The sequence below is a fragment of the Peromyscus eremicus genome, chromosome 18 (assembly GCF_949786415.1).
Source record: "Peromyscus eremicus chromosome 18, PerEre_H2_v1, whole genome shotgun sequence".
NCBI classification, from domain to species: Eukaryota; Metazoa; Chordata; class Mammalia; order Rodentia; family Cricetidae; genus Peromyscus; species Peromyscus eremicus.
Genome location: NC_081434.1, coordinates 38,818,693 through 38,844,306, shown reverse-complemented (window position 1 = coordinate 38,844,306; position 25,614 = coordinate 38,818,693). Strand labels below are relative to the sequence as shown.

The 25,614-nt window shown below is 39.0% G+C and overlaps 1 protein-coding gene, 1 long non-coding RNA gene and 1 pseudogene across 2 annotated transcripts in view; 1 reads left to right on the top strand and 2 right to left on the bottom strand.

Moving 5' to 3' along the window:
- Nucleotides 1-17,767, top strand: part of Nup37 (nucleoporin 37) — a 33,628-nt gene extending 15,861 nt beyond the window's left edge. The window contains exons 6-10 of the mRNA XM_059245412.1: nt 9,774-9,864; nt 13,832-14,013; nt 14,365-14,415; nt 16,450-16,543; nt 17,506-17,767. Coding sequence (XP_059101395.1) covers nt 9,774-9,864; nt 13,832-14,013; nt 14,365-14,415; nt 16,450-16,543; nt 17,506-17,619 — 532 coding nt within the window. The 3' untranslated portion in view covers nt 17,620-17,767. The remainder of the gene's footprint in view (nt 1-9,773; nt 9,865-13,831; nt 14,014-14,364; nt 14,416-16,449; nt 16,544-17,505) is intronic.
- On the bottom strand, nt 1,647-1,755 carry LOC131895429 (U6atac minor spliceosomal RNA; annotated as a pseudogene).
- Nucleotides 15,838-20,160, bottom strand: LOC131895032 (uncharacterized). The gene is made up of 3 exons (XR_009375076.1): nt 19,912-20,160; nt 17,237-17,347; nt 15,838-16,009 (listed from the first exon to the last, which is right to left on the bottom strand). It is a non-coding gene; the product is annotated as an uncharacterized LOC131895032 (long non-coding RNA).
- Between the last annotated feature and the right edge of the window lie 5,454 nt (nt 20,161-25,614).

Genomic DNA, 25,614 nt, shown 5'->3' with positions numbered 1-25,614 from the left:
GGTTAGGTTTTATTCATGTGTTTGTTTTTCCTTTTTTTATTGAAAAAAAAATAGAGAGAGAGACACAATATATTCTGATAAGGGTTTCTCCTTCCCCCAACTCCTCCCAGATCCCACCCACCCACCCAAATTCACACCCTTTCTCGTGCTCTCTCACTATAAAACAAACAGACATCTAAATAATAATACTAATAAAATAAGAGAAAATAAAAACAAATAGGACAAAAAGGAACAGGAAACAAAATAAAGAGCCAAAGAAAAAACACAGAAACACATATAGACACAACATACACATTGGCACACACAGGAATCCCATAAAAACACAAAACCAGAAACCTTAATATATACGCCAAAAGCCTGCAAGGTAAACCAAAATATATATTAAAATATATTAATTATATTTTATAATTAATATATTAATATATTTATTTAATATATGTTCATATGTTGTATATAATATATAAATAAGAATCTTGTTTTATGTGTATTTAATAATATATCTAAAATAAAACATACATTAAAATATATAAACAGAGAGAGAAAATGTCTAAATAAAGTGTGATGAGGATAAAAAACCCATTGAGTTCATTTGTGCTGGCATCTGCTGTTGTGCCTAGGACCTGCCCTTAATTGTTGTTTGTATGCATAGTGAGACTCCTTTGAACCTTGGAGAAAATTATTCCTTTGTGACTAATCAGCTGGAGAAAATTTTTTGGTTTAGGGGTTGGGCGTTGTGTTCACTCCCCCTCTCAGTTCTGGAACCCCGTCAGGCCTTGTGCATGGTGCCACAGTCTCTGTCCGTATGTGTGTCGGTCCTGTTGTATCCAGAGGCTTTTTTCCCTTGGTGTCTTCCATCCCTGTACAGTCTTTCCACCTCTTATTCCACAGAGTTCCCTGAACCCTGAGGAGAGACATTTTGATAGGGACATCCCATTTAGGACTGTGTGTTCAAGGTCTCTCACCCTCTGCATATTATCTGGCTGTGGGTCTGTATTTGTTTCCATCTGCTGCAGGAGGAAGCTTCTCTATTGATGGCTGAGAAAACCGCTGATCTCTGAGTAGAGCAGAATGTCATTAGGAGTCATTTTATTGCGGTGTCCCTTGGGCAGAACAGTAGTCCCTAGGTACATGGACTGTCTAGTCTCAGATTCTAGGCTACCTGAGCAGTATAGGCGTGGGTTCCTTATCATGGAATGGTCCTTACATCCAATTAGATAGTGATTGATTGTTCACACATCTTTTGTTCCACTGTTGCACCAGCATGTCATGAAGGCAGATCACCATTGTGGATCGAAAAGTTTGTAGTTGGGTTAGTGTTTGTCTTTCTCCAATAGTATGCAGTTCCTTACAGTACTATGAATATTAGTCAGTAACAGTGATGGCTCTCTGTAGGCACCAACCTGACTTCTCCATGTCAACACCTACATGGTGAGCTGTGGAGGTGTTGTCTTCAGCAGTAGGACCTTACCATCAGTTTGTAGAGAGCAACCAATAACCCTGGCAGTATCCTGGATGATTTGCTGGTTTCCATGGGCCTGTTTGGCCAACAATTCAATTAAACGTAGCCCATTCCTGACACTGGAGGTTTCATTTAGTGGGAAGAGATGTCAGCTGGACCTTTGTCTCCTGATACTGAGAGTGGTTCTACACAGTGGCTGGTTGTCACAAAGGAGGTGGCAGTGCCTTAGCACATGCTTCCCAATGGCCTCCATCCTTGTCAAGGGTGTGCCAACCTTCTCTCCTTTCATAGAACACTGTGTTTTTCTTACTGGACCTAGAGAGTGGTTTTGGTTGATTGGTTTGGTTTGGTTTGGTTTGTCTTGTTTTTGTTCATTTGGTTGGTTTTTTTGTAGACTAGTTAAATTCTCCCAATGTTATGAGAATTGACAAATTTTTATCAAGTATAAAAAATTTAGAGCTCTCTCACACTCTAGTACTACCATCTTATGGAAGAAAAGACATTTTTAAAAGACAAAACAAACTTGAATTTAGATTAAGTCTTTTAAATAAATTGAATTTTGCAAAACTATGCCAAAAAATATATAATCCAGGTATGGTGGCACACACCTATATTGGTCACTTGGGAGATTGAATTTGAAACCTTCAAGGGCTATTTGATTAGCAGAGCAGCCAAGACTACATACCAAGACCCTTTCTCAACAAAGAAAAGAAGAAGAAGAAAAATAGACCTCATTGTACCTGAGTGCCTCATGTTGCTGGACTGTGCTAGACCTCTGTAGCGAGTGCTCTTAGTGGCCAAGCCATCTCTCCAGTCACAAGTTTAACTGTTTTTCATTGTTGTGTCTTTAAGATTTTTTAAAAGTTTTTTTACTTATGTGTAAGTGTATTTCCACATATGAGTGGATACCAATGGAGGACTGTAGAGGATGTCAGATTCTCTGGGAATTAAGTTACAGGTGACTGAACAGCCCAATCTGAGTGCCGAGAACAAAACTCTGATCCTATGCAAGAACAGCAAGTGCTCTTAACTGGAGAACCATCTCTCCAGCCTGTGTTTAAGTGATCAATGGGTGAAGCCTATTAAAAGTTCATTAATGCAGAAAATCCCATTCGTAGTCAGTGCCAGATCACAGATGTTCTTGACTATTAGAATCAGTGTCGTTCTGTAAGAACAAATCGGATCAACAACTATTGATTAAACGCGTTAGTATAGACAACACTTAGTACTTAAGGGGCTACAAAAGGAGTAGACTCGGTGCTCACTATAACTGCAAAAGATGTCAAAAAGAACCTCTTTCTCTCCTAACCCCTTAGCCTTTAAAAATAGTGGATAAAATGTATAATGAAGGAAAAATTGACTTCTACAAACCAGGAGATTCTTAGTTTAAGACTAATGCATATGAGGCATGTAATATACCATTCACTTGCTCTATAAAATATGAAATATTAAAGATCTCATGTTCTGACTAAGAATGGATAGGATGTAACTTTTTCTTTAAGAGATAAGACTCATTTAAAAATGTTATTATTTTTGATGTTGTGTATTTGTGGGGTGGGGGATTTGCGTATGTGAGTGCAGTGCCCCAGAGTCTAGGAAATGGCTTTAGATCCTGGGAATGGGAACTACAAGGAGTTGTGGGCCACCTGATGTGGGTGCTGGGAACTGAATTCGGGTTCTCTGCAGGAGCAGTGTGTACTCTTAACCTGGGCATCTCCAGCCCTTCTCTTTTGTTGTTTGTCTTTGTAGTATGACCAAATAACTGGCTAGGAATACTAAAGAGTGACCTAAGATGTTCACTGACCCAGTGTTAGAGTCTTTCAAAGGACTGGTACAAGAGAAGAAGGATATCCCATTGCTCTGTGTACCACACACTAGCAACCTCTTGCCATGGTTGATCTGTTTACATACATTTGAAAGTCTCTTAGGACCCATTATTAAAATGGAGTTTCTCCCCTCCCTCTCTTCAGTTGGAACCATAAAATATGTGCAGTATTTTAAGATAGCCCTTGATGGAAGTAGCAAAGGGGAAACTGAGCCTTCTGAAGATAGGCCAATGTAACATTTCTTTAAGAATAATCAGTATTGAAGACCACATGGAGAGTGCCTAACTAATTCCCAGCATAGAGCAAAATCAGGACAGTGTATTGTTCATTATTATGTTATAGTTAAATAATTCAGGAAATAAATACAAGCTGGATCACATTTGCATATCTTTATTAATTCAGTGAATGAATTAATGCTAATGAAAGTAAAATAGTAGCATAGGCAATTCTCTTTTTTAATCTTTTAATTCTTATTCTGTGGCTAGCAATCCATTTCTTTCATCATTAATATTGCAAATATGTTAAAGCTTTTGATACTACTTGCTTAGTAAACTTCAGTATTTAAAAAAGATAAAAATCAATTCTAATGTTAAGTTCAGAGTATGTTTGAAAATCTGACATACTGACATACCCTTGGAAAAAACTTTTGCTTCAAATTATCATACCATTGAGTTGTCTCTACTTTGAAGGCTTTACATAGCTGTCAGACTTTTCAAGTCCGAGCCATTAACTAGCAAAGTTGCACACCACTGTAACTGACAAAGCCTGTCTTCAAGATTTGATAATTGAGTTCCTAGAGCTGGGGTTTCTATTAGAAGAGTCCCACCTCTGAACTTTGCCCTCAGGCCAGATATGGTAACACTCAGTCCTTTTGTCTCACTCTCCTTTCTTACTGTGTCTTCAGTAAAGACGTACACTATTGCTTTCTCTAATCATCTAACATGAGTTACGTGGCGATTGATACGTAAGAAGGGAAATCTTCATTTTGCTATCACAACAATCAACGAAAAATGTATTTCTTGTCAACACAGGAGGTCCCATTCTTGCACACAGGGACATTATGAAAGTGCCTTCTCGTCCATACAACTGCATCTCTGCTCTGTTACTTTTGTTCTTTTCTATTTAATTAATCAGCACACCGATTCATGTGATCTACTCATGTCTTTAGAAACACTGTGGTTTGTGTTTTGGCTTTAATGGATACAGATGTGCCACTTAATGTCATCCATCCCTTCTTTTGTCTGTTGTTTAAAAACATTTGCTAGCAGAAATGTCCTTCTGTGACACACTTTCTAGCAGACAATGAGCTGCCAACTGAAATAGAGAATAAACAAATGAAAAGAACAGTGTGTTATACAGAAAATTTCTTTAGAGTTCTCCATCAGAATATCTACCACCAATTGTCAACTGAAAAGATCCTCGAAAATATCTATGGTATTTCATATGCCAACATACAAGTTGTGGGATCTTTTAATTAATTAATTGTATGACAATTACATTTTAATACCATATGGTAAGGAAATTTAACATTCTGTTGAAAAACAGCCTAAAATGAGGCGATGATTTCAGCAAGACACTAGAAAAACTAAAGCAATTATAACTCATAAACTCAGACCCAGTTAACCTTTGATCCTCCATGTTACAGCTAAATCTAACTTCTGTTTACAGGATGGTGTTGGAAAAGGATATTCTTTGTTACAGTTCAAATTGGGTGAAAACTGCTGTTTTCTTTCTCTTTGAAAATGGTGCTGTATCATCCACTTCTCTAGTGCCCTTTGGTTCATTGGAGATTAGCTTCTTGATAAGGACCTTAAAACTTTTACCTCTGAAATTTAATTGCAAGCATTCATATATATGCACCTGTCCGTTTCATACAACTTTGGCTTTTTGTCCCCAGTAATTTAACCTGACAGCATTTACACGTACTTTTATAAACTGCCTGTTTCTTTCCATAAGTTTGGTTATTTGTGTACTGAGAATGCTGTTTTGTTTGTTTGTTTGCCCTTTGAGGTGCTGGGTGTCTGACCTTAGACATGGTAAACAAGTGTTCTGTCACAGAGACAGGGAGACCCTACTCCTGGCTAAAGCTTTTCTCGTTCTCTAGCGGACCAGTTTTTTTGAAAAATACTAGGAACACATTGTTGACAAGTAAATTTGGAACTATTAAGACCTGGGTCTCCAGATTTCAATGTCTTCTTGTGGAAAGCCCTCCTATCTGGGATGGACTATACCAGTGGATTTTAGAAAAGCAGAAAGCTGGGAACCCATCTTAAAACATGCCTGCCACTCATTTTAATTCCTAACACATGAATGAAAAGTCATTTGATACTAGGGCAAAGCCCTTCTAGGTTATTAGTCCACTGACTACCATTGGACCATTCTTGCTCTTATGTGGATTTCATCATGTTCTCTCTCCCTCCATACATATGCCTCTCTCCTCTGGTTTTATAAGTAACTACCATAATAAAATAAAATACCCACAGTATAAATAGTATGTTTTTAAAGTCAGTTCAAAATGCATCACTATTGGATGATTTTCTTTGTGCTTGCTTGTCTCATATACCTAATTTAGATTTTTTAATATTAATTAGTTGCCATCAACATCATTTCATTAAAATAGCTTTCATTTTCATATTGTCAGTTTATAGAATTAGGTAATTAAACTAAGAAGCAAAAGTTTAAGTCACATACAAACAGTGCTTTGTAGGCAGAACACTCACAATCCATCTTGGTAAACATACAACGATTGCACATGAAAGGACATTAGGAAATAGCTTTATGATTTCATGGAGGGAAATAGGAAGAATCATCATAAGGAGTCTGCTGCATATTAATGCCTCTACTATCTGTGTCGGGGTTTCTATTGCCATGGTAGAACACCATGGCCAAAAGCAACTTGGGAAGAAAAGCCTGAACTCTCGGGTCATACTCCGTCATTAGGAAAGTCAGGGTAGGAACTCAGGGCAGGAACCTGGAGTCAAGAACAAAAGCAGAAGCCGTGGAGGAATGGTGCTTACTGCCTTACTCTCCGTGAATTGCTCAGCCTGCTTTCTTACACGACTCAGAGTGGATTGTAGGTGGGCCCACCCACATCAGTCGTTCATCAAGAACACGTCCCATGAACATGCCTGTGTCAGTCTGGATGGAGGCGTTTCCCCAGCTGAGGCTTCTCTTCCCAGATAATTCTAGCTTGTGTCAAATTGACAAACAAACAAACCACCAGGATCAAGACGTTTTCCGTTTTGTCTACATAGATCCATGCATAGATGGGGAAGTGACATCAGATGCGGAGGGAAAGGACAATGATGGAAGAACTCTCTGTCTTAGGCCTGGAGAGACGGCTGGATGATTAAGAGTACATACTGCCCTTGTAGAGGACAGTTCTTGTAGAAAACAGCTTTGGTTCTTAGCATCCACTTCAGGATGCTCAAAACCACCTAGAACTCTAGCTTTAGAGAAAGCTGATGCTTCTGGCTTCTGTAGTCACCACAAACACAATTAAATAAAAAAATGAAGTCAGTCTTACAAAATTAGATCATCTGGAAAACTGCAGCTTTTGACATTCAGACAAGTGATGTTTTTTTACTAGGACGTAAGATGAAAGTTTTATCTTTTTAAAAAAGTAATTATAAGGAAATATGTGTGAGGGAAGAACAAAATATAGTATAGCTAACTTGGAAAACTGTTTGGCAGATGTCTGTCTTGCCAAAGTTAAATGCGTTTGTAAACCTGATCCACCAGTGCCATGCCTAGGTATGTACTGGGCAGACAGTAGGGATTGGGGGAGAAGCTGTGTGCTACAGAGGGGGCTGGGAGAGTGTTATGTGGAGGTCTGTATTCACTATGGTTGAATGTGTGCAGAAAGGTTACAGTGACGTTTTTGGTAAGAACTTGTGAATAATCTGAATATCTGGTGTGGTGTCCTGAACTGAGAGTTCTGAAATGAATGGAGAGATTATAACAGCATGCAATTGTGTTAGACATTTTCACAGAACAGGAAGGTGAGTAAAAGAAGCCAAAACAAAAAAGCACATACTACGTGGCTTTATTTTTATGCTATTTAAAAATAAGCTACCTCATTAGAAGTCATACTAGAGCCTTTTTTACCCTTTGTCAGAGAGTAAGGAACACAGCTAGAAAAGAGCGTGGGTGATGTGTGGTGCTGTGGGAATGCTCCAGATTTTGCTGCTGTTCTCTTTAGTGTATTCTGTATTTTGTGTGATTAGGATTCATGTACCATTTGTGCGCATGATATACTTTAAAAAAAAAAAAAAAAAAGAAAGAAAGAAATGTGAAATTATCGGGTGGACTTAATATATTTGCTAGATGAACCATTTGGTAAAGATAGCAGATGAGTTGAGCTCCACAAAAGGATTTCAGAGGGCTTAATTATGGAATCTATCAAAAAGGGAAATAAGACATAACAACCTAAATTGTACCATCTGCAGCTAATTTAGTTAGGATAACTTATTTTAGTCCAATTTGTTGTATTTTGCATACTTAGTACTGAGATTATGTAACATTTGGGAATTATTGAATCAGTGTATAATTACAAACCATAAATCATTGTATCCTAGTCCTCTGAAATATGATCCATATGACCCTCCTCATGTTTGAGCTAGCTTTCTTTTTTTTTTTAAGGATCATCAGGTTCTGATCAGGATAAAATACTGCTGAAATTAGACTAAAATTTGGTTGATTAGACCACAATATACTTAGTTAATTGACTTATTTTCATAAATGTCTCTATTTTTCACCTCTTTTGTCCTCTTTATTTGAAGGAGGAAAACACCATAAAAATATTTTGGCATGTATTTGCTCAATTTATATAAGAGCCAACAAAACTCAAATTCATTTTAAAATAAAATCAACAGAATGGATGTTTTAGTCCACCCTCTATTGAAACTCATTGAATTGAGAAGACAAATATCTACTGTTCCAATAGTGATAAAATATATGCTAGCCCAATACTTTACTGTGGAAATGTCAATAAAGAAGAAAGATTTAGTTGACTTAATGTCAAATCTCATTCTAGATATTGAAGGACAAAAGCTTAAACTCTTAGTGATTTGCCTTTTCAATTAAACCAAAACTGTCTCCTTCATATAGTTAAAATAAATGAAAAGTGTCTTTTGGTAAAAGAAAAGATCTGCTTCTAATATTTAATCAAGTAAGTGATCCTGAAACATACATGTGCTTGGTCCTGCCTCAGCTGAATGAGCCAGGCCCTGTTGACTCTCCATGGGAGGAGGCCTTACCCTTTCTGAGGAGTGAAGAGGGGTAGATTGGGGGGGGGGGGCTGTAGTGGGTATGTAAATTAATAAAAAATTTAATTAAAAAATTTGTGCTAGTTTATACGTTACTATGATATTTCAAATTTGACATCCTATACTTTTTACAAATAAACTTTGCCTACTTTACATTCCCATGTTTTTAAAACTCTTTTAGAGTCCTAAAGAAAGTGGAACTATAAAACCTACAAGGAGGGGGTCCTAATTAATGCTTTTAATTATTGGTTATTATTAGGGGGTGTTAAGAATGGAATCCAGGGCTTTGTGCATGCTTAGCACACTCTCCACTGAGTTGCACCTTAGCTTTGAATGTGCTTACTTTAAGACCAGAATGCCGAGGCACTTTGCCACCCCAGTTATTGGACTGCTTTTCCTGCCATGCTAAGTACTCAACACTCTGTAACAGTGGCTGGGTGAGACTCATGAGCTACCCAAAAAGCATGATTCCTGGGACAGTGCCATGCCTGAGATTTCTGAGATTAAAAAGCCACTGAGATGAAGAGACCTATTTGTGAGTAAGCTGATGCTCATGGATAGGCGGTAGAAAGAACTAAGTGCCTGTTTCTTTTGCCTATCCTTACTCTGGTAACTGGTAAGCATGGCCAGCTTTAGAGAGAAAACACTAGAGAAGTCAGCTGGATCAGAATTTGTATGAGATGAGACATGCCCAAAGGTAGAAGGAATAAGCACTATGGAGTGGCTATGCACTAAATTCATGTCACCTCATATTTGCTTCTTCATATGTTATTTTGAAAATGGAAAGGCTGTTGTGTAGAGATTGATAAATATTCGTGTGTGTGTGTGTGTGTGTGTGTGTGTGTGTGTGTGTGTTTAAGCACCCTTAATGGGAATAATTGTTCATTGAGGTGCCTTAAGTAGGCATACAACCTGATTAATGGCCTAGAAACATTGATTTTGCCTGCAGTGGATACATAAATAATTAATTAATGTTACTATGTTAGATGAATTAGAAAATATGTGACTCAGTTTCCATAATTGAGCATGGTAAAACTTAAATTCTTTATGCTACTTTGACATTTTTCAAAAGCAGTATTTTAATTTTCTCAGAGATGTTTATCAAATACAAATGCATGTAATAATCTGTAGTTGATGGCTTTGAATATGTTTGTCAAAGTTTCATTTATATGTTTTGGTAGTGATATATCAAGAATATTTAACATCAAACTCTTTTATTAGGATTTGGAGCTTGGAAGGAAAACAGACGGCTCACTTTCTTCTTCATTCTCCTGGAATGAGTGTGTGCTGGCACCCTGAGGAAACATTTAAGGTTATTATCTCTAACTTGGCTTTCCCTTACCAAGCCTAAAGGACATGCAAGGATGATCCCTACACCCCGTATGGAAAGACCCAGTGACTCCACCTCAGACACAGATGAGCACAAACGCATTGGAGTTAACACTTGAATAGTTTCTCTAATATTGTTAGCTTTCTATAACCATCATTCATATATACAGAATATACTTTTCCTGGCCTTTGGCAGAGTACAGCCTAAAAATTGGTGCTCAATCTAGTTAGCAGTATGTGGTCTAAAAAAACAAAAAACAAAAGTTAAGTCCATGCTTATGAGCCATATATAAACAAGTGTCAGTGGCATAAGGCACATTTGTTCTGGATTAGTGGCGCCCAGTTGCTGTTCAAATTAAATCTTCCTCAAATACTAAGGATACACTGAGTTCTTACTACTGCTGTTTAGCCTTAACTCATGGTGCAAACAGGAACCATTCAACAAGCTTTTTCATTTGCCAGTGTGTTTGCCGTAGAATCTGAGTACCACGTTCATCTCAAAGTTAACCCTTCAGCATATCCTGTACCACACTCGTTCTTGGCACCTCATTTTCATAGGCCTCTGATGTCTTCCTGGCTTTTTCAGTTCATTGCTGTATCCTCAGTTTTGCACAAAAGGATAGTGTTGATTAAATCCAGCAAATGTGCAGTGATAAAGCTTTTTCTCTTAACAATTATATTATTCCAACTTCTTTTTAAATTTTAAGCTTTCTCTTTTGTACGTTTTATTTCTAGATGTTTAGATATATTTCCTTTTTTCTAGCTTTCTTAAAATGAGAATACAAATTTATGTATTTCATTGTGGCATACATAGTTTGTTCTTGTTGATCACTGTATCCCACTCCCCTCCCATTGTCTTCCTGCTTTCCATCCTGCTCTCCTTCCTGTCCTTCAACACCTCCATTGTTCCTCCGCGTCACATGTATTCTGTTACCTCCCCTTAATATCTCTCCTTTTCACTTCTCATGGTCCTCTTTTTAGTTGTGTGTGTGTGTGTGTGTTCATAAATATGTCTACTGATCACTGCTACACTATTCAGAATAGCTAACAAATGGAGTAGCCTAGATGCCCATCAACAGTTGAATGAAGGAAATGTGGTGTATGTACACAGCTGGACTTTAGTGTTCAGCTACAGAGAAAGGAACTCACAACGTTTGCAGGGCAGTAGATGGAAGTTGAAACCTGTGTTCAGTAAATAAGTTGGACTGAAGTTCATATTTTCTCCCAGATGCAGATCCTAGATTTGAACTTTCATATGTAGGTGTATATATGCCAGATGTCTAGGTCATTCAAGTCAGCCCTCTTTTAACTTCAGTTGTATTTCATCCCTAGTCTACCTCCAGAGTTTCATTAGTTACCAGTATTCTCTCAAATTTCCAGTGGTATTTCCAATGCATTAGTGGATTGTTTTTCCTTCATTCTTAAAAGGAGACAGTTTTCACATTGTTGAACACTTATTTCTTGAAACTAGTCCTGTTGAGTGTGTATGTATATAGATGTATATATGTCAACTTTTCTTACAGTCTGATTGTGAATTGTGTTTACTCATTTTGTAAATAATTCAACAGCCAACTCCAAGCCACTCAACGACACTAAATGTTAGAACTCAGGATTTCTGATGCCACTTCCTACTCTTTGCATTCTGACTCTACACACTTCGAGGAGTGTCTTAACCTTTCTGTAATCAAAATTCAAAGAACGTTCTCAGAAAGAAAGAGCTTCACAGAGGAGATAAAGCACGTTCTTTGGACATTAGCTGTTAATACCATGTCTAACATAGTTGCAGCAATCTTTTCTACTATAGATGATATTCTAATGACATGTTTTCATGAGTCTAGGAAACAACTTCCATATTGTAATTTTTATAAAATTGGGATTCATTTTATAAATATACATTTGATTACATATTTCATATATTGATAAAATTAGTTTATTAAACATCTAAAATTATTGGAATCTTAGAACAAGGAAATATTTAGGTGGTAACAGCCAATCTTTCTTGATTTAAGAATTCAATATTTACTAGATGCTTTGCACAACAAGCCTTCAACTACTTTTTTCATGCCAGCTTGTATGTAGCTTACTAAAGATGCATTTCATGAGCCATCATGATATTTCAAACAAGACATGTGCACTCATTAACAGTATACAACAATTTTGAAAGTCCCTTCATATATGAACTATCAGAATTAGAAAGATACCATAAAATTGAATAAAGTCTATACTTGAGGTTCTGAATGGGGAAGGTTCAAGTGAGGATTGACATTTCACATTAAGGTTGTATATTAGTTGCTCTCTTCATTGTTACAACAAACCCTGGCCAGAGTACCTTGAGAAAGAAAGAATTTCTTTTGATTTACTGTTCAAGGGGATATTCATCATTTAGGGAAGTCCTGACAGCAAGAGGCTGCTGGTCACATTGCATCTGCATTCAGTAAGCAGAGTGTGATAAACGCCAGTGCTCAGCTTGCTTCTTTTAGTACAGTCCAGGACCCCAACACGTGGAATGATGCCACCCAAGGTCAAGGTGGATCCTCCCACTTCAACTAGCCTAATCTGGGTGGATGATCACTCTGAGGTGTGTCTCCTAGGCGACTCTACACCCTGTCAAGTTGACAATTGAAAATGGCAGAAATATCAATCTAAAGATCCACCTGAGTCCTTTTCAAATTGTGTAGCCACCAGTCAATTTACAAGCAATGCACATGCTAGAAAGAAACCCAGTGTTCTATGGTGGAACAGCATGTCAGTGAGTCACTGCAGAATCCAGATCTCTTGGGCTGTCTAAGCCCATTTTAAAAGGTCAGATCAGGTGTCTGCCTTTAAGACGACTGAATCTATGTTCATGGTAGAGGGGGAAGAAGATATAAAAATAAATTTGAGTTTTCCTGCATCATCACAAGGCATTTCACTAAGGTAACCATGTGTATACATGTGAGGGAATCCCTCATCCTTTGATTCAAAAGTCAAAACTAGCAGGGAGAGGTGCTCTCTCTCCTGTACCTCAGTCTTTGGGAACATTCTGTTAGTAACACGTGCTCTCTCCCCCACAACAGTGAAGGGTTCTGTGTGCTAGCAATATAGCTTTAAAAAGAGAAGATTGTGTTTTTATAAACTTGATTTTAAAATATGTTTTTCAAATTTTATAGCCAACAGAAGTAGAATTACCAACAGTACACATGCTTCATTTGTACCTCCAGCATCATCCGCCTTTTCTGTTTGGGCATCTGCAAGCTCTGGACAGTTGCTCCCATCTTTGCCAGGACTAGCTTTTTCCTGTGGATACTTTGTAAAGACCTTTATAAGCTTGGGACCTGACTTTGCAGGAGCCAGTCTAGCAGATGGACATGTGGTTCTTCTCTGTGGCTTGGCCTTATTTCCTTTAGTATCAACTTCAGCGTTTTTGGTTTGGTTTTGTTTCTTGGACATTATAGAGGTAGGACAAAGGTGGTAAACTTCAGGACACAGTGGTACCCAGCATTGGTCCATCTTACAAGTAAGGGAACTGCCAGTCACATAACAGTTATTCACTTTTAAGTGGAAGAAGCAGCCACCTTTCTATCCAGACCTGTCTTCTTTGGCTGTTCCATGCTGCCTTCCATTTGCCTATGGAAAAATCTAAATTGTATGGAGATGTGTAATATAATCACCTATCAAAGATACATAATGGTCTTTCATAACTAACTTAAAGGTAGCTTTCCCTAGAGTGTTAATCTGATCTTCCTAGTGACAAAGCTGATACCGTAAAATTTAACTGACCTTTCTTGTTTCTTTTTGACAATACTTTTACATAACCTCTCAATTCTTAAGCATTTGACTTGTTTGTGATATACGTATGTATGTATGTATATTTGTGTGTGTGTTTATTATTTTGACATTGAACCTTGCTTCTTTCTCAAATTTAGCTAATGAGATAACATGGAGTGTCCTTCTTTCTCCCGGGATTACAGCTGATGGTGGCAGAGAAGAATGGAACAATCCGGTTTTATGATCTAATGGCCCAACAGGCAATTTTATCTCTTCAGTCGGAACAGATACCCTTAATGTCAGCACACTGGTGCTTGAAAAACACCTTCAAAGTTGGTGCTGTTGCAGGAAATGATTGGATAATTTGGGATATCACTCGGTCCAGGTACTTATTTAGTATATCTATCTGTTACATTACGTAAATATGTTGTTAAATGACTCATTGGGTCATTCTTGTACATATAGGCCTCCTTGTATAATGAAAACCAGTCTCTCCTGTAGAAGGGCAAGAATTCTGGGAGTGTTAGAAAAAAAGAAAAATGCCAATCCTGTGTTGCCCTAGAGTGGTTCAAAGTCATAGCCGTTGTTTTCTATTTCCAATTGAGTGCTTACTTGGAATTTTGTTGTAGCTTAAATGTATTGGGCTTCAAAGAGAAAACACCTTTAAAACTTCTATTTAAGTTTATCTACTTGAGTCTAACACATAATTTACACAGTGCAAACTCTTGTTTTATAGTTATCCTCAAGAGACCAGACCTGTTCACATGGATCGAGCACACTTATTTAGGTAATTTACATTTTTTGTTGGAGTTGTATGAATCCTTGATTTGGTGGTATGCCGCTACCGGAATAATTCACCAGCCCTTGCAGTAGAGTTTGGCGGTTGATTTGCTTTGTCTGGTTGCTTCATACGGGTTATCTTGCTTTCCCTACTACGTAGTTGCTTAGTCTGGCTTTAGGCAAACAGGAAATCTACTTTTCAAATACTTAGAAAATTGTTATCGTTCATAGGGAACATGTAGCCAGTCTACCAGTACTACCCCAATGTTGAGATAGATTATGCTTCCTCCTTGTTCTGTGCTGATAAATACAAATATACATAGACCCATGTTTACATACAAATATCACTATTTTAAACAAGGTCATGCCAACTAGTATGAATCTTTAACGTGCTGAAGTTTAGTTTTGTTTTGTTTTTCACTTAAATTAATATTTCTTGGTTTTTGTCATTTTATTCCATTATATAGTCATTAAGCAGCCTTAAGTAATAGAAAAAGCAAATAACCAGACTGAAAACAGGGAGACATTTGAAATTTGCTGCTTTTTTAAAAATCAAGTCTGAAATATTCCTAATAAAATCATGGAGACTCCATTATTATTAAGAATGAAATATATTCATCATAGTATTAGAATTCCATAGATTAGGGGCTGGAGAGATGGCTCAGCGGTTAAGAGCACTGACTGCTCTTCCAGAGGACCCAAGTTCAGTTCTCAACACCCACATGGCAGCTCGCACCTGTCTGTAACACCAGTTCCAGGGCTTCTGACACCTTCACACAGACATACATGCAGTCAAAACACCAATGAACATAAAAATAAATTATATATTTTTAAAATTCCATAGATTATCAAATAATCCAAATTTCAGAGATATGAGCAAATAAATATGTTTTTAAATCAATGAATATGTGTGGTTTTTGAGAATGCTAAAGAAGAGAGAGTTCTCAGAAGAGTTAGAATCACCTTCTCAGCGTGATGTAGCAGCTCTTCCATATCATTAAAAACTCAGACAATGCTAGGGAGATGGTGCAGTAGGTAAAAACACTTGCTGTGCAGGCATTGAGACCTGAGTTCCAATCTCCAGCACCTCCCCAGCATTGGAGAGTGGAGACAGGTGGATCCTGGCCCAGTGGCCTTTCAGCCTATAAGGCATGGTGAGCTTCTGGCCCAGTGAGATGCCCTGTCTTTAGGAAGGAGACTAATAGAAGATATTGGATGTGTTCCTCTGGCTAGATATCTTAGTCTGGTGCCACACTGCCTAAGATCACAGGAGAAAACGGAGCACTCCCATATTGGTTGGGGATTGCTGTGGCTTTCTTGTGTCAATTATATCTCATCCCCTGGAGTTGGGACACTGACAGAACAGAGCTGAGATTCACTTGGCATAGACCAAGGACAGAGGAGCTGTTGGACAGTTAATAGTGTCTGAGATAGATATTTATTGTCAAAGAATTCTTTTCCTTGCGCCTTCTCCACCACACCGGCAGTCCTGGTCACCTGTCGTGTCCGCACTCGCGTTTGCTGACTCAGGGAATACAGCAGTTTCCCCTGAGATGCCTGAAGGCCTGAGCAGTTGAAGTGGTTATGCCATCCCAGGTGACCTAAACACAAAGGTAGCTCGTGAATTGAAAAGAAATGTCAACAAGTGGGGCTGCAGACATGGCTCGGCCATTAAGAGCACTGGCTGTTCTTCCAGAGGACCTAGGTTTGCTCTCAGTACCCACGGGACAGATCACAACTGTTTTGATCTTTAGAATCTCTTTCCATGGCTGATGCCTTGTGTGTCCATCTGTAGAGACTGTGTTAACCTTGCATAATGTTCGAACTTAGTCCTGTGACTCATAGTGAGCACTCAAGAAATGTACAGAACAGGGTAGTATTCATAGCTGAATAAGCTGGAACTCTACATGGAAAGCCATATTAACACATTTAGAATTATGGAATTACTGCTTTTGCACAGACAGACAGATATAGCCTGTTTTAGAAAAACTTAAAATTGCCTGCAAGATAATGCTTATTGTTATGCTTTCTTATTTCTTAGGTGGTCTGCAATCAGTGAAAACTTATTTGCAACCACTGGATATCCTGGCAAAATGGCAAGTCAGTTTCAAATTCATCATTTAGGACACTCTCAGGTAATATGAAAATGTTTCATGGCATTTGTGGGTAGTTGTTTTTTTGGGGTTTTTTAAACAAGATTTTTGACTTTCTTATCCATAGCTCCCAAATTTATAGTTAGTAACTAAAAATAAGTATGTCTGCTATCTACTTAAACTGAAAGGTTTTTTTTTATGTTTGATCACCAGTAGCAACAGATTATTTTTCTTCAAAATTAATGTAAAATTTTATTATTCCATCTGTGTTTTATCTCTCATTTTATTATATCAATTTTGTTTGCTTGGTTTGTATAGACTGCAAAAATATTTGATTCTGGACTGTACCCATTATTCATAGGTGGCTTAGGTTTTCATTCAAGTCAGGTGCAAGTAGATAATTTGTATTTTATCATTATTATGCTTCTATTACATAGTTTTCAGTACGTTTCTTACTTTGAGTGTTTTGCCTGCGTGTGTGTGTATATATATGCACCACCTGCATGCCTGGTGCCTGTGGAGGTCAGAAAGGGGCATTGGATCCCCTAGAACTGGAGTTAGGGATGGTTGTGAACAGCCACCATGGGGGGGGCTAGGTATTGAAGCGTGGATCCTCTAAAATGCTCTTAGCCACTGAGCTTTCTTAGCCCCATTTCTTTCTTATAAAAGTAGTTTAGGGGCTGGCAAAGAGTCCACCGCTTTGTAGTTACTTTTCTGCACATGTATCATACTTACAGAGGGAGGAGCACCTCTGCTGTCTGTCTGAATGCCTTCCACATCTGTTGCACTCTTCAGATCTCTCCTCTGACTCTCAGGAGATAATAGTTTGAGGAGTAACATCTCTTACTATAATGATGACAATTATTTTATCAGCACTTACCAAGCAGTTATTAAATGTAAAACACATTTCTTTAAAAAGAAAAAGAAGAAGAAAGATAGACAGTAGTTTTCCCTTTCTTGAGTTGAGAATTCATGTGCTTCTCCAATTCTTCCCATATTTCCAGCCCATCCTCACTGGTTCTGTAGCTGTCGGATCTGGTCTTTCCTGGCATAGAACACTCCCACTATGTGCAGTTGGAGGAGACCACAAGCTCTTGTTTTGGGTGACAGAAATATGATTTTCCTCTGTATTTTTGATCCTACACTTTGTATTTTTAGTATATATTTTGGAGAAATCCTTATTTTTGTATCAAATATACTGTAAATCTAAAAATGTCTCAGTTGTCTTTTCTGATAAATAAAATTATGGAGACTTCTTGAAAAATATTTTCTTATTGTTCTTTGTTACATACCAAGTGTATGTGTACATATGCCCAAGTGTTTGTGATCATCTTGTAAGAATTATGTAATGAACTTAACTGCTCAGCTCCAAAGAAAAGGTGACTAGGAACAAATGACAGACTTTGTTAGCCGAGTATTGAAACTGTACATCCTAGCTTCTACACTTTGAATGTGTATATCCTTTTCCTAACTATCAGAGATAAAAACATTGAGAACCCAGAGGTTAATCAGCTGCACCACCGTATTTGAAAATTGTTATCTTACGCTTAGGAAGTGATGTAAAAACAAAGTTCGTTGTATTTAGGGATCCAGTTTGGTGACATGAGTATGCTGAAGTTGGGATCTAGGATGGGTTACCAAGAGTAAATTAATCCAGAATGTAAAATTGGTCTAATGAAATTATCTAGTATAATTGCCATCTGTTTATTAAAAGTAACTCTATTGAGAAAAGGTATACATGTTTAAATACAGTTTTTCCAAAAATACACAGGAGGTATTAACCTATAAGGGAAGAAAATGCAGTTTCCAATTGTAAATTATGTATTTCTATACAATAAGACATTTTCTAGAAGTGAGAGGGATTCCTTGATCTCTTACTTGAAAGAATTAAAGTTCACTGTTGCCCTTAGTTACACAGGTTGGAGGACGCTTTCCAACTGCTCACCTCTTACACCGTATTATAGTCTTTGCAACGGTAACATGGCACTCTTTCCTCAGTAAGCCTGCTCTTGGAAATGTGTTTCCATTAGGCGAATACAGAAGCCGTAATCCAAGGGGGTTGCCAATAGCTCTGGGCCAGCCTGTGCTACAGACTTAGACCTTGTCAATAGATGGGTGGGTGGATGGATGGATGGATGGATGGATGGACGGACAGACAGATAGGAAAGTCAAACGGACTGAAATGGGAGGAAATGTCCTTGGGGAGTTGTTAGTCATCACTGGTTCTTGATAAGTAACTTGGATTCTGTTACTGTGTGTTTCCCAAGTTTAGTTTTTCTGTTTTTGTTTATAAATATGTCTGAGAGGGTTTTCCTCCTTTTGAAGTTCAGTTTTCCTCAAGACAGCTTCACTCACAGGCATCATGGAGAGAGAGAAGTTGTGCTTTTATGTTGGAACTTGTGTTGTTCAGCACGGTTGAGCAGTCAGGATCTCAGAAGCCTGCAGGATGTCAGAACTAATCCTATTCTTTCAGGATGATGCAGTCAGTGTCTGCTTTTGATGATCTGGTTGTTGAAAAGTATCAGTGTCTGTCTCATGCCAAAACACAGTATCACAGGCTCGTGTTTGTTTACTTTGATAATTTGTGATTATGTATTGACACTGACCTAGATATGTTCCCGTAGCTGTTTTATATCTCGTCAGTAAAGAAAAAAACATTGAAGTCTTTTTTGCAGATATGTGGCTTGTTTGTTTTTATTGCTTTGGTTACTTCTAATTTATCCAAAATCAGACATTACCCCAGAAATGCTGAGGGAGTTATAAGACACCGTTATACCCAAGCTCCTTTTAATGTTTCTAAGAAATAGCTATTCTAGACTATTTCCATAATTTCCTATAGTTAGAACAATGTGGCCCAACCAGTGATAACCTTTGCTCTAAGCAGAAGCATGTTTTGCAAAGTGGGAATGGTTGTTTTGATTGCTGCATCCTCGGTTTCCCTTAGAGGAGCTCAGTTGAGTCCTTAGAGGCAGCATTCTGCTCCGGTGTGTCTTTAACACTACCTGTGTGCTCGGTAACAGGACAGGAGCAAGCAGGCTCTTTAATAGTACACCTTGCTGATTCAAAAACCTCTACACCTTTAAATGTGAGTGTACATTTAAAGAACTATAACCTGAACACACAGGTTTGTTTGTTATTTTATTATGCTTAAATATTTTTTCTAAATTTATGTCATTTACCCCTTCCCTTTCTCCCTCCAAATCCTCTGATGTACCCACTTCCTACCCCTGCTCTCTTTCAAATTTACAGACTCCTTTTTCATCCCTAAACACATAAATACAACCTCTTCAGTCTGTATAATGTTACTTGTGTGTGTATGTTTTGGAGGTTGACCGTTGGGTACTGGATAACCAGTGGGTGTGCTCTTCCCTGGAGAAGACTGTTTCTCCCACTCAGCATTCATTAGTTACCTGGAGTTCCTTGTATGGAGTTGAGGCCTCCTGGCCTCTTGTTGTCCTTGTTCAGCTCATGCTGAGGCAGTCACGTTGGTGAGACGTTATGGGTGTAGCTTCTGATATTACTAGGAGACACAATCTCACAGCAAACTCCTGATCCTCTGGCTCTCACAGTCTTTCCTCCTGCTCTTCTGCAACATTCACCTGAACCTTAGGTGTGGGAGTTACGTTATAATGTATCAGTTGGAACTGATCTCCACAACTGCGCATTTGGATCAGTTGTGTTCTATTATGGTTCCATCTGTTGCTAAGAGAAGTTTCCTTAATGAGGGTTGAGAACTACACTTTTCTGTGGTGATATTTTATTTGTGCCGAAGTGTGATATTTTATTTGTATGTTAATAAATAAAGTTTGCCAGGAGATCAGAGGTCATAGTCAGCCATATACAGAAGTCAGGCAGTTTTAGCACATACCCTCAATTCGATCACATGGCAGGCAGAGTCTCTGTGTGTTCAAGGACACAGCCAAGCATGGTGACACACACCTTTAATCCAAGTACCAACCATAGAGACCTGGAGGTCTGTCTGTATAGACAGGCAGTGACAAGGAAGTGAGGTGGCTGGGTTAAGAGCCAATGAGAAGGCAGAACAGCAAGGCAATAAAGGCGCAGGTTAGACAGGAAGACTCGCTCTTGGGAAGCTGCGGCAACGTGGTGAGCTAAGGTTAGTCGGCGGCTGTTGCTCTGATCTCTATGGCTTGCACCCCTGTATTTGGCTCTGTGTTTCTTATTTAATAAGACTGTTTAGAAATTCGTCTACGCTTATCTGTGGGTAGAAGGACAAATACTTAGAATGTAGTTAGGGGTTATACTGGTTTAGTAAAGTTTTATTGGTGAATTCTCCTCCAAGGCCCTTGATTTCACTAGCCCTGGGTAATTGGCTAGATTTCCAGTGCTAGTCTTAATCTCCCTCTTGTTGAGCAAGTCTTGAGTCCATTGGTTACCATTGGAGAGCTGTTGGTTACCGCCAAGGTACGTGTGCCACTATTGTGCCCATAGAGTTACCATGCCATTCTGGTCATGGTGGTTCATAGGTATCATAGCTGGATAAGACTGTCGGTTGCTTCCCTCCCTCCTTTGGAAGCTCACATGGCACCTTCTGGTACCAGGAAAGTTAGTCCTCTCAGGTCCTCTGGGCCCTTTGTCCAAAGTGCATGTTGTTTCCAGCAACAGGGACTTACTTTCTCCTCTGGTGGGCAATAAGGGCAATAGTAATAGCCTATAATGTTTGGATAATCTTAGAGAGCCCTGACAAACAACTCAGAAGAGGACTTCTTATGCCCGCTATCAGGGCTTTTGTTAGATATAGACAGGCATTTTGAATTAACATGACTTTATAATGATCAGTTATTACCTGTGTAGTTTGCACATAATTGGCCCCCATCAGCTCAGGGAGTGGCATTATTAGGAGGTATGGCTTTGTTGGAGTAGGTGTGGCCTTGTTGAAGGAAGTGTGTCATTGTGGGGTGGGCTTTGAGGTCATGTTGCCTGTGAGTCAAGATGTAGGACTCTCAGCTCCTTCTCCAGCACCATGTCTGCCTGCATGTCACCATGTCACACCGTGATGATAATGGACTAAATCTCTGAAAATGTAAGCCACTCCAATTAAACATTGTTCCTTTGTAAGAGGTGCCGTGGTTATGGTGTCTCTTCACAGCAATAGAAACCCTAGCTATTACCTAAGCACACTAATACAATAAAATCATTAAGCTATCATTTTGAAGATCTCGTTTATAAAAGGGAAAATTCTTGTTTTCTGAGGTATTTACTGCCATGTTCAACATGAGCAGTTTCTGTTGCACACATGGACACGGTCTTTTTGGAAAACCACACCATTAATCTACTTTCTGACCTTTTAAGCTGTTCTATAACTAACCTGGTAAAACAAGAGCCATTCTGAGTAGGAACAAGTGACATTTTGTCTGGAAATTTCTTTGGGTCAATGTATTTCCATGCATGCCGTTTGCATGTCATTATTTGCATTCTGGGGTAATTTTTGACAGAAGACCTTGGAACTCAAACTCTTATGTAAGCTTATAAACTCCATATGAACAAGGAATAGCAAAATGGAGGCCACCAGGTTTCTCGACCTTTGAAGACAATCTGCATAATTCAATAGGTTTATTGTTTATGAAGTAAGCGTTTCTCCCATCTGCATTTAGAATGCTTTATTGAGTCTCTGTTTCTGTGTAATAAAAGACAAAAGCAGCTGGGCTTCTTTGCTTAGGATAGTGGTTAACTACAAAACTTTGATCTTTCTTATAAACACAGCTGCCATCCTATCATTGAGCAAAATCCAGACAAGATTAGGCTCTGGCCAAAATGAAGGTTAATCTTTGTAACCATCTCCAGTAAGAGCTTTCTAATACTCTTTTAGGAAATCTCTACTTTTGAGACAGTGTACAAAGGAAAAAGGTCCCAGACAACCTCTGAAGTAAGCCAGAATCAACTCATGATGAATTTTACCACAGTGATAAGGAAGTGGAAAGCAACCAAATTAGTTCATTTTGGTTCGTTTCTGTTTAGACTGTAATCTTAAGAAATTGCTTTTCTTAGTTCACATCAAGTTTAAATCAGACCACAATAAGTTGCTTTTTAATGAACTTCATGTTAATATTTCCTTGGTCTTCCTTTCACTAATCCTAGTGAAAGCGAAGTCTTTGTTCATGAAAATAGAGCAGATGTATTTTATTACAGTTATTGTATTATAGCTTATTTTGATATCCAGCATACAAAAAAATCATTTTTTCAGTAATATTTAGACTCAGGAGTTTTATATACATTGCCAATTTTTTTTTGTAGATTATTCTCCTTAGACTTGAGTACTAGTGCCTCAAGCTATGTGATAAGTGCTCAGTCATGCATTCTCTCCAAACACCCTATTCCTAGAGAACAGATGTGGAAGTATCCCTCACTGAGATATATGTGTGGTTCTACTCTATCTATTAATGATTTTCAGCAAGTCATATGTACATCTGCTTAGAAGGTTCGACCACTTCCTGGATTGGCCTAACAAATACATTACACTCATGTTTGAGGAGCAGTTCTGAAGCTGTGAAGTGTGATTGACTAAGTCCTTTCTGCATCATCCTACCTAGATGCTACAGTCTCTAAGATGTGTGCTCTGCATACATAATCTTAGCAAGACCTTGGATCATTGCTCCTCAAACCTACTAAAGGAAAATACCTGGGAGAGAAATAATTTCATATTATCACTATCAAGTCTTAGAAATGACAGTTTCTTTGGATCCTGGAAGAATAGACACCTCAAAATGAAATTTGCTTGCATATTTCTAGCAGAGATTGAGTTAACGTGTCCTGACATCTGTCACCTCCTGCCCCTAAAATTTCATAATAGGAAGGGGAAGTGGGGCTGCCAATAAGGCTTTTTGCCTTCAGACATGGTGGCATTTGGAGCCCTTATTAAGAAACGTAGAGAAAGTTAAGTTCCTAATGTTAATACATCCAGGTGGGTCTTTTTCCTTGGTGGCTTTTATGTGGTTCTGGATTTACCTCTGGTGTTGAGTTGAAAACCAGGGTACTTTAACCTTTCCTACCACAGATACGTAGGAGACAAGGCTTGGGCACTAAAGAGGAATCGATAAGGAAGGCTAATGGAATCTAGTCTGGAAAACAAGGTGGGAAACACTATGCTTGAATGGAACTATGGGATATTCCTGTGGACTTCCAGAGACAGTTGACCCACTTTCATTTAATATGTCTGTTTCCTCGGCAATGTGTGTACCTTTGTCCAGTGACTATTAGATGTCTAGCCACTGTGTGTGTGTGTGTGTGTGTGTGTGTGTGTGTGTGTGTGTGCGCGCGCACGCGCTTGCTTCTCAACATCAGGAAATAGCTCAGTTGTAGAGCATTTGCCTAGCACATGGAAGGCCCTAGGCCCTAAGTTTGGTCCCTAACATCGGAAAAAGCAGACATCAAAGGAGGAGAGAAGAGTGCCCTTCATGCTGGCAAACATAACCACTTCCTGAACTGTTGTACTCAAAACTTCTGGCCTAGTCTTTTTTTTTTTTAGCTGTAATAGCAAAACTCTGAGGATATTTTCAAGTCCAGAAACAAAGCTTCAAGAGGAAATGTTGATGCTGAACTGCTAGAGCCCATCTAAATGACTATATGAAGTTGTGATTCAAAACAATCTGACCGCCTTGAGAAGTCCAGGTGCTGAGTCATTTACTGAAAAAGCCAGGAGGGGTTAATTAAAAGCAGCTGATAGTGGCATCGTACCCTGAGTTTTTTAAAGTAGACTTTTCTTTCAAGAAGATTTAAATGCTTTTGAAGGTATGCAGAACTAAGCAAAGACTGGGGATCGAGGCCTAGCTCGTTTCTACCCCAAACAAATGGGTGGTTCTGGTGCCAGATCCAGGATCTCCAGAATTATTTCAACTAGTCAGTCCTAAACTGTTTGTCCCACCTTGCCTTCACAAGAAAAACTTCAACACTGCCTTGTCTCCTGAACAAGATCTGGAATGTCCCTTGTGTCTACCTTACATAGAGTTCTTGCCTCCTTTTCTTGCTTGAGACCTACCTTTCCCAGACCAGGAGTTAAGCGTTGTTGCAACGTCGTTGTGGACCGCTAGAGCATTGCTAATGATGTCCCTATTGTAATCACCCTTTTAATACTTATTTCTCCTTTAAATTAAGCTAAGGGATTGGAGGCCAGGGAAGTCTGACTCCCTAATTGACAAGTGTTTGATCCTTCCCTAGTGCTTTGGCTGCCTTGAGCGAAGGACCGTCAGCTCAGCAGCTAGCTGGATTATCCTCATGCCAGCAATGGCCACTTTGAAAAATACATGGATGCTTTGAGGAAGCTAGCCAGGAACCACAGCTGCTTGCTATTAAATCAAAGCTATACTCCTGAAGGCCCTGTCCCAGTCACAGTTGTTTTAAACATCTTGTACAGAGCTTTCTGCCACTAAAAAACTCTTGCTCAGCTCTAGGTTTGCTTTTTCTGCCCAGAGCAAAGGAAGAATACTGCCCTTAATGGCACAGCAGAAGGCCTCTAAGTGGTGCAAACCCAGTCCATCATTTCTATGATTGGTTCATGCGCCCCCTTTCTAACTGTGGAAGCACTGTTGGGCTTACTTTCTGAGCTGGCCAGAAGACTGCCTCTTGTACTGCCCCGTGGTGTGCAACATGAGGCCCTTAGAAGGCTTCTCCAGAGAAGTCTTTTCTTGCCTGCTTTTGCTTTTCACCCATAGCAGAGTGGGATGGCCCTGGTGACCTAAAGAAAGGACAGCAGCCGAGGCAGCTGGAGAGTTCCTGAGAACAGATAAGGCAGGCGCAGGATGCCTGGGGCAGAAGCAAAGAAAAGGAGAGATGTGAAGAACTGGTGAATGGGCATGTCAGGCTTTGAACACTCAAAGAGTTCCAGAGACTCTCCAAGCCTGAGAACCAAGAGTCCTAACACCCTGGAACACTGTCCCTGTTCCTGGACATTCCCAGCCTATATGAGAGCAGCACTAGATGATGTCACCCACCTCTGCTCACTGTTGTCTGCTCCCTGAAGCCAAAGATGACAATTTCCAGGACTGCTGGTTCTTAATCCCCATGGCTGGAGGCCTTCAGCCTGGCAGCATAGACCCAGAGCCCTAATTTTCAAGGCTCAGAGCTAGAAGCCACTGCGTCTGCTGGTCTAGCCTGTA